The 13,769-nt window shown below is 52.4% G+C and overlaps 1 protein-coding gene across 1 annotated transcript; it reads right to left on the reverse strand.

The window, feature by feature from the left end:
- Positions 1-1,579: 1,579 nt before the first annotated feature.
- Ints15 (integrator complex subunit 15) lies at positions 1,580-12,922 on the reverse strand. The gene is made up of 6 exons (XM_090324272.1): positions 12,516-12,922; positions 11,784-12,005; positions 8,135-8,300; positions 4,946-5,473; positions 4,143-4,182; positions 1,580-2,268 (listed from the first exon to the last, which is right to left on the reverse strand). Exons 1-6 carry the CDS (start codon positions 12,705-12,707, stop codon positions 2,067-2,069), a joined length of 1,350 nt encoding a protein of 449 aa, XP_090180398.1. The 5' UTR covers positions 12,708-12,922; the 3' UTR covers positions 1,580-2,066.
- Between the last annotated feature and the right edge of the window lie 847 nt (positions 12,923-13,769).

The raw sequence follows: 13,769 nt of genomic DNA on the forward strand, positions 1-13,769 counted from the left end.
GTAAGACACTTAGCCAAGTGGCACATTGTAACTATTAAATAAAAGGTAGTTTTCCTAGTTAGTATAGAAAAAGCTGGTAAAGGGACCGCGAGTTTGATCTAGTGGTGAACTGCTTCCCTAGCATGCATGAAGACCTGGGTTCGATTCCTTGGTACCACATACTTAGAAAACAATGCCGGAAGTGGTGCTGAGGCTCAAGTGGTAGAGCTCCGGCCTTGTGAAAGTCCACGGACAATGCTCAGGCCCTGAGCTCAAGCCCAGGACTGGCCGGAAAAAAAAAAAAAAACTGGTAAAGTGAGACACGGTGGCACATGCCAGCAATACCAGCTACCGAGGTGAAAGCAGGAAGATCTCAAGTTCAACACCAGCCAGGATAAAGTCAGTGAGTCCCTGTATCAAAAACGAAGTGAAAATAGCCAGGTTGAAGTGGCTCTTAACTATAAACCTAGATACTTGATGCAGGTGGAGGCCAGCCCAGGCAGACCTCCTTCCCCACCCATAGCTAGATGCAGTGGCACACTGCCTACTACCCCAAGCTATGAGACTGTGAGAATCATGGTTTCAGCTCGGCTCAGCCCAGAAGGAAAAATCTGAGACTCTCTCTCAATGGAAAGAACCTACCACTTGAACTCTACCTCCATCCTTGCTTTTTGCCACGCTGTCTTCAAATCATGATCTTCTGGGCCTCAGCTTCTGAGTAGCTAGGATTGCAGGTGTGAGCCACCGCCACCCAACGCAGATTCGATGGAAGTAGGAGGTGACCCGAGCGCTAACTTTGGATCATTTCAGAAGCACTGTCTGGCGCTGACCTCTAGTGTCAGCGAGCACCTGGGGAAGAGGCTCATCTGACATCAGCCCATAAATATGGACCCTGCTGAAGCAGGGCTTCCTAGCTGAAACACAAACAAAACCTTTATACTTACGGCTTTTTTCCCTCTTGGGTACTACTGGGGCTTGAACTCAGGGCCCTGAGCTTGGTAGGCTACTTGGGTCATACCCCCAGCAGTACACCTGTTTATAAGATCTCTGATGGGCTTCATTGTGAAGTCTGGATCTTCTGCACATGCTCTGTCTGGCACTCCAGGCTGAGAGGAAGCTGTGGGCTCTCACCCATGAGAAGGATCGCACAGACCCTGCCACAGAAGGCCAACTCTGTGCAGCTGTCCCAGCCTCCCTTCCTGACCTTAAACACCACTCTTTCAACATTTTCAACACACTTCAGTCATGTGGCGCTGCAATGGCTACTGTTACCATCTGTCACCAGTCACCTGCAGGCCAGAGGTACCACAGTGACATGGCCACTCTCAAACTAATGAGAAGTTAAAGCAGGTGCCTTCCAATACCATTCTAGGGAAAAACGCTCCTGAGGGGGACCTGAGCAGGTAGGGCAGGGACCCAGGTCTGTATTTCTGTCAAAGTAGCTTAACCCATGTGTCCCCTCTCCTTAGCAAGCAGCAGAAGCACACTTATGAGGTGGTAAAATTCACTGTGCAAGTCGGGGGTAGCTGACGGTAGAGCACTCACTTAGTGGGGGCAAGGCCCAGGACTCCATCTCCAGCACATATAATCCAGTCTATGAAGCTGTTTAGAAAAAATGTATTTGAACATATGAAAGGAAAAATTGGAGACCCCCCAATAAAACAGAAATTCCTTCCCAAGGTGGCGAGAACCCCGCCGGTGTCCCTGAGCAGCGCCGGAGCTGTGGCGAACCAGGAGCCCTTCCAGCTGAGCTCACGGAGCTGCCCTCGGGTGTCACGTTCCTGAGGAGCGAGGCCAGGAGAGGGACTGGCAGAGCTGGCAGCGCGGCATTCCCATCGAGGGTCCCCAGGGCTGGGAACTGGCACACAACCACACAGCAGTCTGAAGAGACCCACATGCCTCCCTTTCATTCATCCAATCTGGATTTTTAAGAATGTGACCAAGAGGCTCCTGGATTTGGGCGACTGGGGACTTCCGCCTGCTGCTTCCTGAGGGTCCCCGGCAGGGGCCAGCACCCCTTTGGCTCTGAAGGTGTCCTTGGTCCAGGCGGGAAGGCACACCACCACCCTGTGGTGCGCAGGCCCTGCCTAGCGGATGGGCCTGAATGGGAAGGTCACGCCTGAGATGAAGGTGTGCCCGGGGTGTGTGGGCAGCGCAGGGTGGGCAGCAGGGTGGGCTGGCACAGGCCCATAGCCCAACGGGGGCGTGTGGATGTGGGGGTAGAAGCCAGGAGGGAGAGCTGCATGTGGTGACTGCTGCACGGGACCTGAGATCACCAGCTGGAGCAGGCTGCAAGCACAAGGACAAAGGGTGAGGATGCCAGCCCCGGCCACTCGGCAACCTACCCCAGTCTGTCCTAGGGCACCTGGCATCAGGACAGAGTGGCACTCACCCTTGGACCAGGTCAGGCATGGATGGGGCACAGGGAAGGAGGAAGGGTGACAGGTCTTAGCCTCAGGGCCTGACAGAGCCAAGGGAGGTGCCAGAATGGGCCGACACCCTGGGCCACTGGCCCTGTGGAAGCTCCCACAGGCTTCTGCAGCCCCAGGGGATTGAGGCCCATCATACATTGGTCAGTTTCAGCTCAGCTGCCTCTGCACCTGCGCACTACAGCTGCACCATGGCAGTCAGGGCAGCAGGTAGTTTCACTGACTCTTCGTGCCACAGTCCAGATTAGACTCTATCCATACGCCCCACAGAAGCGGACCTTCCCTATGACCTTGAAATCAAAGGTCTTGCACAGCTTCCTTGGACACAGCCTAGGCCTGAAGCCCAGCCTCCATCAACCTGCTTGCCAGCCTAGTGGTCAGGACCCACCTTGGCAAACTGCAGCCCTTCTTGCTCCCAGCTCCCCTGCACCAGGCCCACAGTACCCCGGTGCCATCCTCCCCACCCAGGGCTCAGCCTCCGTCTTTCCTCGGCCTCCACTCTTGCAGATCCTTCTTCCTGAACTCAATCAGTTTGAAAGCTGGGTTCTTTGCATAAGAAACTTCCTGAGAGACAGCTGCTGCCTTGCCTCCAAGTTTTCACTTCTATAAGTCCTGCCATGGAAGCATCCCCTTGTGTGGTGGTCACAACTGCTCTGGGGGGGTGTGTGTGCCTTCATGGGACTTGAACTCAGGGCTAGCCACTCTATCACTTGAGCGACAGAAGCATTTCTGGCTTTTTTGGTGGTTCACTGGAGATTAATGTCTTACACACTTTCCTGCCTGCGCTGGCTTCGAACCATGAGCCTCAGAGCTTAGCCTCCTGAGTAGTCAGGATTATAGTCTGGCACAATTGCTGTTGTTAGTGGCTATGCGATATTCTGCCTTTCAGAGGCACAAGGCTAACTTACAATTCTGCCAGGGTTTGGGTTCTTAGGCGAGGTGGTTTCATAAGACAGTTGTGTGCACATTCCTTTGACCTCTTTTCTAAGGACAGGTTCACAGAAGTGACACCCTAAGCTCTGAAGTGGGCAGCAGTGAGCACTGACTGGACCCACATACCTGTCTCATACGCATCCAAGGGCTTCCTGTGCCTCTTCTCATCCCACCCTCATGAAACCCTCTCGTGGGGCAGAGTAGGGTGGGTGAGGCCAAGAGCCCCAAGGTCAAAGTAGAATTCTCTTGACTTTTTAAGAGGACTTGCTGCAGGGACAGGACTCTGCAGAATCTGAGTGCATTTCCAGCGTTTCCCACAATGAGTGGATCGGGGAGAGGGACATGAACCCCACTTTAGCACAGACAATGGGGGGCAGACAGTGGTATTCCTGTACTTCAAGAGCAGGAGCCGCAGCTCAGAGACAGTGAGCCAACCCCGACATTTTAGCAGAGCAGAGCAGAGCACTGCTCAGAAACCAGGTTCCTACCGTCAAAGGCCTCAGCCTGGGCAAGACCAATGCGTGCCTGTAGGTCCCCAGAGCTCCAGCAGGACCCTGCCCTGACACAGAGGGCACGAACTCTGCTGCCTTCCGGCCTTCCGGCCAGATGCTAGTCTCCAGGTTTATATCTGCCCAGGACTCCCTGCATGAAGGTCACACTAGTACTTCTGCCTCCCACTTCACAGGTCCTGAAGGGCTCCTCACAGTGAGACACTGGCCCTTGCAGGCAGCCTCACTACAGCATCTGCCACGTCCCCTCCCCAGCACTGCAGCCCCGCTGCAGGCCTCTGATGGCACTTACTTGTTATGGGGCAGTCTGGAGCACAGCGTTCTCAGGTCATCTGAAATAAGGAAGCACAGGGTAAAGCAACAGACTGCAGACAGGTGAACCTGGGTGAAACTTCTCAAGGATGCTGACAACAGAGCTACATGCTCTCAGCATCCTTTCCAAACTGGCATCTTCTTTCTCCCATCCTTGCTTTGACAAACTGGCCCAAAACAGAAGCTGCTCAGGAGTCAGCCTTGCTGACACTTTTCAGGGTGTCTGTAAGAGAGCTGAGGTGGGGCTCTGCAGGGCAATGAGCCACACACATGGTCCAGGAGCGGCAGTACAGTAAGTAAGATGGGAAACCACCACTGGTGGTGGCTGGGGCCACAGCAACCCTGAGTGAGTCAACACGGACAGAGCAGATGCAGCCTGGGTCCTGGCACCAGGCATTCCTAGAGTAGACTGTGAGCACCAAAATCAGAGGCATTGCAATTCCTCAGATCAGCAGGGAGGAAAAGTATGCCTGACTGGGCAGTGTAGGGTATATGTTTCGCAAAAACACATGTCACCTTTTACTGAATGTAAACTGCATCTCACGAGAAAGGATACTAGGAAAAGAGAACTGCTCAAGAGGAAGGACCTTCTCCACTCTCCACGAGCCCCCCTCCTGGGCCATCAGAGCCAGGTGATGTCTACACCTGACAGCACAGCATGACAGGACCCGATGGGGGTAAGCCAGAGCTTTCCACCCTCCCCACAGCATCTACCTGGGGGTCTACTCTCTCCCTGCCAGGGCAGAGCTACAGGATAGGCCTGCAGGGCAGGGAAGGACCCACCTCTGGTGCACAGCAGAGCTCCAGAGGCCATGGCCACCTGCAAAGCTTGTGCCAGCCGGTCCAGAGAGAGCTCAATTTCTTGGGAGGCGTTGAGGGGGTTCAGTTCGTCGGCGAGTCTGTTGATCTCCTCCACCAGGGGGACCATGTGGTCAAAGAGAATAAGCCCCAGGCGCCCATAGAGGTTCTTCTCAGTCAAGTGCAGCTGCAGCGTCATGAGGACTTGCAGGACGCTGAGGTGGAGTTTGGAGTACAGGAGGTGTGCGTCTCGGTCCAGCCCCGCACCCGGGTCCTTGGCAACCTTGCTACTGACATGCCCGTTGGACAAGCAGGGCTTCTTCTTCCTTTTGTAAGCCAGCGGGGCCTTCACGCACCAGCGGATCAGCCCGATGAGGGGCGTGAGCTCTAAAAATCCTATCGGGAGATTGGCGGCAATCGGAGTATTTAGGAAAGTGATGAGGATCAACCTTGGGTCCTCAAAAATCCAGTGGACAATCATTTCTAGCAAGTCCAAAGGTGGGATGAGGTCATCTGCAAACAAAGGACCATTGTGAGTTGTGCTTCTGGCCTTGGGGACAGCTGTGGACAGAGATAACAGAGTCCCCAGTCCACAGCCTGCTCAACCGTCTCCAACCTCCACGGCCTGGCTCCTTTCCTGGGACACCACCCCAGGAGGGCTGGGTGTCCTGTTCTGGTCAGTGCCCAGGAAGCTCTGTCAAGGTGAAGGCTGAGAAGTTACTTAAGCCAGCAATCCTTACAACACCATCATGCTGAGGAAAAAATGGCCTAGGTGTCAGTTCAAATAAGGTCCACTTGTGACATCCCAAACCAAGCCCACACATTCTATTCAGTGTCTCCTCCACGGTCACACTATGGTGGCCCTCGGCAGCTCAGATTCCTGTCAGTTATCTATCAGAGGCCAATGGCAATCCTAGCCAAAAGCAGAACCTTCTCTAAGGAACTTCCTGCAGTCTGGGACCCAGCTTAAACACAGGCAATAATAATGAGGACAACTGTTGACACTGCTCCTTCACAGAGACCCATGCAACCCCACACAGAGGATAGGGAAACTGAAGCCCAGGGATAAGTAATTTACTAGTTTTTTTGTTTGTTTTGAGTGGGTCAGGGGGCTTGAACTTGGCCTGGGCATTGTCCCTGAGCCCTTCAGCTCAAGGCTATGACCTACCCTTGAGCCAAGCTCCACTTCCCTACCCCAGGACCTAGGCGTTGTAACTGAGCTTTTCAGCTCAAGGCTATGGCCCCACTTCCCATTTTCTAGAGGTTAATTGGGGATAAGTGTCTCAGGTCCTTTTGTGCCTAGGCTGGCTTTGAACCTTGATCATCAGATCTCAGCCCCAAATAGCTAGGATTAGAGTAGCTAGGATTATAGGCATGAGCCACCACATCCGGCTAGGATTAGAGTAGCTAGGATTATAGGCATGAGCCACCACATCCGGCTCTAATTTCCTAGATTTTAACTCAAATCTGACCTCGGTAGCCTGATTGCCACTTGGTTGCCTGATGCCACGAAAGAGGAGGGGAGGGGAGTTTAAAAGCAAGAAAAGAGGGCTTGGAGGCATGGTTCCTGTGTCAGAGTGCTAGCCAATGATGATTGATAGGTATGGGAAAGGAGAAGGCAAAGAAGAAAGAAGAGAGAGGAGAGGAGGAGAAATGTGAAACTAGTAGAAAAGCAGGCCAGGAGCTGAACTCTGCAAATAGCTAGTCATCAAGGCCTGTCGGTTTTCCTGGAGGAAGCAACATGTCTGGCACTGGCTGGGGAGCCACACAGCCCCACTGGGACCCCAGGAATATGATATGTGGACATCCTCAGTACACTACAAGGCCTGCTTATCAAGCATTTATTCTTTGGACCCCACCCCTCGGGGTATAGGCGGGCAGCAGAGGTGGGCATCAGGGAGAGCCCAGCTGCCAATTCCTGCTCTTTTTTCTTATTAATTCACACTGGGAGTCTGACCACAGAGTTCAGCTACTGGATGGGGCTGAGGCCCTGGGCTTCTCCCCAACTAAGCAGAACACTCTCATGACAGACCCAACAACCTTGACTGGCATCCTCCTAAGGAAGTCTCAAAACTGTCACCAAGGCAGAACCGGCAAGCTGGATGCTAGGCTTCATGCCTATAATCCCAAAACTCATGAGGCTGAAACCTGAGGATCACAATTCAAAGCCAGCCCAAAGCCAGCCAGGGCACTTAAATCCATGAGCCTTTTTTTTTTTTTTTTTTTTGGCCAGTCATGGGGCTTGAACTTAAGGCCTGAGCACTGTCCTTGGACTTTTCTCAAGGCTAGAGCTCTATCACCTGAGCCATAGCACCTCTTCTGGCTTTTCTATGTATGTAATACCATTCCCCGCCCCAAATCCATGAGACTCATCTCCAATTAACCACCAGAAAACTGGAGGTGGCGCTGTGGCTCAAAGGATAGGGTGGTAGCCTTGGGCTGAAGAGCTCAGGGACAACACCCAGGCCCAGAGTTCAAGTCCCACGACTGACCAAAACAAAGAAAAAGAAAATAAAATTTTAAACCCAGATGTTGTGGCTCATACCCAAAACCCCACACTATTTCGGAGGCTGAGAACAAAAGGATCATAGTTCCAGGTCAGCTCAGACAGCGAAGTCTACAACTGTCCTCCTTAACAAAGGTGCACAAATCTGTCTTTTCAGAAATGACAGGAAGTGTAAAACAGGAAGATGCAGTCCAGGAGTGCTCTAGGCAGGAAATGGACCCTTTCGTAAAAATAGCTGAAGTGATGGGCCAGGAGTTTGGCCTAGTGGTAGAGTGCTCACCTAGCATGCATGAAGACCTGGGTTCGATTTCTTGGTACCACATACACAGAAAGAGCCGGAAGTGGTGCTGTGGCTCATGTGGTAGAGCGCTAGCCTTGAAGAAAGCCCAAGGACAGTGCCTAGGTGCTGAGTTCAAGCTCCAGGATTGGCAAGAAGAGGTTACAAAATAAAGAAGGTCTTTGGATACTCTGTCTAGGCCTGAGCCTTGGGGCTACTTGCCACTTCTACCCCTGGGGCTCAGGGAATAATACAGAAAGAAAGTTGCCACCTAACAAACTGAGCAGGCCTAAGTGCCCACATCTTTAGTTTTAGACCCCGAAGTAAAGAAATACACCTGGGGAAGAATGGGGAGGACTGGCTTCCCTGACAGCAGTGCCTGCTCACTTACCTGATGACAGGTCATAGAGTGCGGTGACAGATGTTATGAACTGGCAGCAGAACCGTGGGCTGGCACTGAATGTTTGCTTCAGCGTGTGAACGGAGCCAGGCACCAAGCAGCAGTAGTCGTCCACAAGGGCCCTGGCCAGCCTCACACAGTAGACCACAGGTGTCCGCTGGGGAGAAACCATAGCCCGCATCAACCGCAGGTGTCACGAGCCGGCAGGCAGCAGACCACCAGAACAGGCAGACCCACACAGGGTGGGAGAAGGACAGGCAGCCGTCTCTGAAGCAAAGCAGGTCCCTGTGAACAGCCTCACTGGGATCAGCCATGCTGTCATTCTATGCCACCAGGCAGTGGAGCAGCTGTGACAGAGATCATGTAACCCACATCTGGGCAGATGTTTTCCCTTAGGAAAGGTCATGTCCGACTTTGGGTGAGGAGATGATACATTTGGTGACCTTACTGGAGTCCTAGTGAGATTCAACAGGTACAAACTCCAGTGGCTCACACCAGTAATCCCAGCTACTCAAGAGGCTAACACCTAAGGACCGCAACTCGAAGCCAACTCTGGCAGGAAAATCTGTGAGACTTTTATCTCCAACTAACCACCAAAAAGCTAGAAGTGAAGCTGTGGCTCAAGGGGTAGAACACCATCTTTGAGTGAAAAAGCTAAGGAACACAGCATCTAGGTCCTGAGTTTATGCTCCAGAATTGGCACCAAAAAAAGTAAATAGAGGGCGAGTGGGAGAAAAACACTGTTCAAGAAGTAATGTATTTACTACCTTACAAATGTAACTGTAACCCCTCTATACATCACCCTGGCAATAAAATAAAACTTAAAAAGAAGTAAATAAATGGGCCAGGAGTTTGGCCTAGGGGTAGAGTGCTACCTAGCATGCACAAAGACCCGAGTTTGATTCCTCGGTACCACATACACAGAAAAAGACGGAAGTGGTATTGTGGCTCAAGTAGCAGAGCGCTAGTCTTGAGCAAAAAGTGTCCAAGGACAGTCCGTGGGCTCTGAGTTCAAGCCCCAGGACTAAAAAAAAGAAAGACAGAAAGAAAAAAAAAAAGCAACCTAGAGACAATGAGGGACCATCTGCATACAGGCTGGATCGTAGATACCTGTATTCCATGACTATTAAGTCTCTCAGGAGGGGCGGTATTATGGTTGTATAAGAAGGTGTCCTAGCTCCTAGGCTGTCTCCTAGGAGACAAATTCCTAACGACTCAGGGAAACATGGTGGGGCGATACCCACTGGACAGCTGGGCCAGCCAGCCTATGCAGACAGTCACCTGCTCTTACAGCAGCCAATCAAGATGTGCTGTCTCTACCTGTCCTTGGGAAGAAGATCAATCCCCTGGCCCCAGGTGACAGGACCAAACCCAAACTATTTTGTTGGTGGACATCTACCTTCATTTGCCAAAATGCCAACACCACACCATCATATGAGATACATTTAAAATCACACGACACACTAGAAGAAGCTAAACTCAGCTTCACTGGATTGTCAAGGAGCAAAAAGTAATCCACAACACAAATGATCAACCTGGATCCATAGACAGTGGATTGGGGCTACACATATGACTTTGCTAGCCAAATTCTGGGGACAAAGTTTATAAGAAAAACAGAGCGATGTGCCAGTGGCTCATGCCTATAATCCTAGCTATTCAGGAGGCTGAGGATTTCGCCGCTCAGAGCCAGCCAGGGCAGCAAAGACCACAAAAGGTTTACCTCCAATTCATTACCACAAGGCTGGAAGTAAGCTGTGTCTCAAGTACTGGTAGAGAGCTAGCCTTGAGCAAAAAAGCTCAGTGACAGCACCCAAGCCTGAGTTTAAGTCGTACGATCAGCACAAAAAGAAGGGGGAAACAGAAGAAGAGACAAGGAGAGGAAGGAAAAGGGGGAGAGAGGACAGAGAGAGACAATAAAATTCTAAGTACTTCGTTAAGAAACAGGTTTATGCCACTGACCTGGGTACCTTCTGTTAATTTCCCTAAAGAACAGATTAGCCACATTTTCTGGTGAACAACTACTCTCTGTGGAGTATTAGTTTTAAACCTTAGATAGCAAATTAGTAAAAACCAAAAAAATTTTGAAAAATAACTTCTAAAACTTATTACATATACTTTTTCCTTCTATACATTCAATATGTAAACAAACCATTACGTGGTGTCACCATTTAACTGTCCAAAACAACCCACATGTTTACTGATCTATCTGTGTAAAAATTAATCTAAGGCCAGGATTTTGGCCTAGTGGTAGAGTGCTTGCCTAGCATGCACGACCTAGGTTCAATTCCTCAGTACCACATACATAGAAAAAGCCAGAAGTGGTGCTGTGGCTCAAATGGTAGAGCCCTAGTCTTGAGAAAGCCCAAGGACAGTGCTCAGGCCCTGAGTTCAAGCCCTAGGACTGGCAAAAAAAAAAAGCAATCTTCTATCAAATCCCAATACTTAGGAGGCAGAAGTTGAGAAGACAGAGAAGTTAGAGGCCAGTCTGAAAAAAGTTAAGACTTTATCTCAACCAATAAATTAGGCATGGTAGTAGACTATTAAAATCTCAACTGCTGAGAGACAAATAGGATCACAGCATGGTTTGAGCAGAAAAAGGAACACCCTATCTGAAAATACATAATGCAAAGAAGGGTAGAGAACTTGGCTCAAGTGGCAGAGCATTTGCTCAGCAAGGACAAGGCCCTGAATTCAAAACTAGTGCTACACACACACACACCAAAAAAAAAGAAAAAAAATCAACTTTAAATAATACATCATCATGAACTGATATATAATGGTGCGTGTGTGTACTGGAGCTTGAACTTAGGGCTTGAGTACTATTCCTTAGCTTTTTCACTCAAGGCTGCTTGGTGCTCTACTATTCAAGCTATGACTCCAATTCCACTTTTTGGTAGTTAATTAGAGATAAAAGTCTCCCAGACGTTTCTGCCTGGGCTGGCTTCCAACCATGATCCTCAGATCTGAGCCTTCTAGAATTATAGGTGTGAACTACCAGTGCCTGGCTCATAATGATCTTTTCCGGCTTTTTTCTACGTATGTGGTACCGAGAAATCGAACCCGGGTCTTCATGCATGCTAGGCAAACACCTTAACCATTAGGCCAAACTCCCGGCCCCTCATAATGATCTTTAAAAAATAAATAGGGGCCGGGAGTTTGGTCTAGTGGTTAAAGTGCTTGCCTAGCATGCACGAAGACCCAGGTTCCATTCTTCAGTACCACACACATAGAAAAAAGCCGGAAATGGTGCTGAGGCTCAAGTGGTAGAGCTCTAGCGTTGAGAAAGTCCAAGGACAGTGCTCAGGCCCTGAGCTCAAGCCCAGGACTGGCAAATAAATAAATAAATAAACAAATCTGTCTCTGAAACTGAGTGCATACTGTTTTCAAATTCCTGTTTTGCTTAAGAAAAATATGTTTCCATTTGTTCTGAAGCAAAGCCCTTTCTTCATTAAAGGACTTAATTTACTATTATCCACTACAGTTAGGATTTTTACAGTCTGTACATAAAACTGAGGTGCCGGTGTCACTGAGCAGCAGCTACGACACAGTGTGTGTCCAAGGACCTCTCCATGAATCCTGCTCCATGGAAATTCCTCACAGCAAGCTTGACTTCAGAGACCGGGAGAAAGGTGAGCAGTACCTGGAGCCAGGAGGCCGCACACTCCAACACTGGGATTCGGCACACTGCCACGGCCATGGAGACCAGTTTCCCCAACAAGCTCATCCGGCTGTCATCAGCTTTGTTCCCTTGAGGGCTGAAAAGCGATGAGAAAATGATCTGCCTCACAGAGTCCTTGGTTTGCTCCTGGAAATAATTGCACATGATTTCAAGTAGTTGAAGCTCTTGGAGAGAATTCAGTCTCTGTAATAAAAAAAAAAAAAAAAACAACCCAGGGGAAGCGGTGAGAGGTGCGGTTTTCATAGGCTGGCTAAGAAGACAGAGGAAGGGAGGAAGAAAGAAAGGGAGGGGGGGGGATTGATTCCTCTACGGCTCCCAGGGCGTTCTTTGCACCCATCGGAAAAATTGGGGGGTGGAGAGGGGGTGGAGGGAGCAGCACATCAAGAAAATGTCCTGTGACATCAGCTGTCTACTTTGAGTTGTTCAGGATGCCCCATGAGGGTGTGGCGACTCCAGATCTGAGGCCCTGGTGGGGTGCGGAGGTAGTCAGTCCCTCCAGTGTCTCACTGGAACCAGTAGGGAGGAGGGGGCGGCCACTCGCCCGCAATCAAGGCCCGAGGAGCAAAGCCCCGGGGCTGCGGGGAAGGGGTGGGTGTGGGGAGGGGGGGTGCAGGGGCTGGGCGATGCCCCCAGGGCCTCGGGGCGGGGTGGGGGGGGCGTGAGCGTGGGGAGGGTGCGAGGGAGGCCGGGCACCTTGGGCTGCGCGCCGCGCTCCTTGGGCACCTGGAACACGAACTCCTCCAGCAGCTCCACGGGGGCCTTGTCCACGAGCGGCAGCGGCGCGCTCTGCAGCTGCCCGCTGAAGTAGATGTCCAGGTGGTACAGCACCTCCTTGGCGGCGCTCAGGGCGTCGCGGCGCAGCAGCGAGTGCCGGATGTCGCTCATGGTGCGGCCGCCGCGGCCCGGAGCCCCGCGCGTCCACTTCCGCCCCGCGCGGCCGCCGCCGCCGCCGCCGCCGCCGCCGCCACCGCCACCGCCTGCCGGGGAGACAAAGAGGCGCGGCCCGGGCTCCGCCCCGACGCGGCGGGCTGAGCAGCGGCGCCCGCCCGTCTTCCCGCCGCTACCTGATGCCGGCCGGCTCGCGAGGCCCTCGCCGCCGCCGCCGCCGCCGCTGGCGGCCAGCGGGCTCCCGGGGGAGGGGAGGGGGGATCTGACTGCAGCGCCGCCCAGAGCTGCGAGAGCCGACGCCGCGCAGCCGAACGGCGGCCGAATGCCGGGCGGGCGACGGCGGCCCGCAGGGGCCAAGCGCGTGCCGAGGCCTCGCGCTCCTCGGAGAGCGCCCCCTGGAGGCCCGGCCCGGCGGGAAGCGGCGAGTCAAAGGTCGGCCCGCCCCCGCCGCGTGCAGGTAGACCCCGCCCCACGCGCAAAGGGCTGTCCCCGCCCACTCCCCCCGTCCCGCAGGGCTACTCCTGGGCCTGCCAGCCCGCGCCCAGAGGCCCCGCCGTGCTTTCCACCTGTAGACAGGACAGGGTGCAAGGCCTTGGTTTGGAGTTGCTCTCCGGGGCCCCAGCCATGCGCAGTTGAGTCTGTTGGGAAACGCGCCCACGTTGTTCCCTCTTCTTCTTCCCAGGACACACATCTCCAAGCCCTCTTCCAGAGGCCCGGCCTCTCTGGCTGCTGCCCCTTGGCCCGCTAGCCCTCCACGGCCAAGGGCATTTTCATAGCCTGTGACCTTCTTCCTGCACTAAACTAGACATTTCAGAATTTTTCAACAGGGCAGGAAAAAAAAAAAACCAGAAGCAGCAAAGCAAGCAATCAGCCAGGGCAGGGCTGAATGAGGGTGTGGTTAAGATCATGAAAATCCTCTAGGAGAGGGGCCTAGACTAGGGAATGGCATAAAACGAAGGTACAGCCAGGCATAACTCAAAATGTTGAGTCACTGCAACCCTCTTGCACATTAGGGGACATGGCAGTAAGGCTCTCTGTGTCCAGGTTCCAGAGTGCAAT

This window comes from Megascapheus bottae, chromosome 34 (assembly GCF_031878675.1).
Source record: "Megascapheus bottae isolate mThoBot1 chromosome 34, mThoBot2.hap1, whole genome shotgun sequence".
Taxonomy (NCBI): Eukaryota; Metazoa; Chordata; class Mammalia; order Rodentia; family Geomyidae; genus Megascapheus; species Megascapheus bottae.

Coding starts and splice junctions, on each gene's coding strand:
- Ints15 (XM_090324272.1), bottom strand. CDS start 12,707: ATGAGCGACATCCGGCACTCGCTGCTGCGCCGCGACGCCCTGAGCGCC. Junction 8,301..11,783: donor GTGCGGCCTCCTGGCTCCAG/GTACTGCTCACC, acceptor GTTTCTCCCCAG/CGGACACCTGTGGTCTACTG. Junction 4,183..4,945: donor AGCTCTGCTGTGCACCAGAG/GTGGGTCCTTCC, acceptor TCCTTATTTCAG/ATGACCTGAGAACGCTGTGC.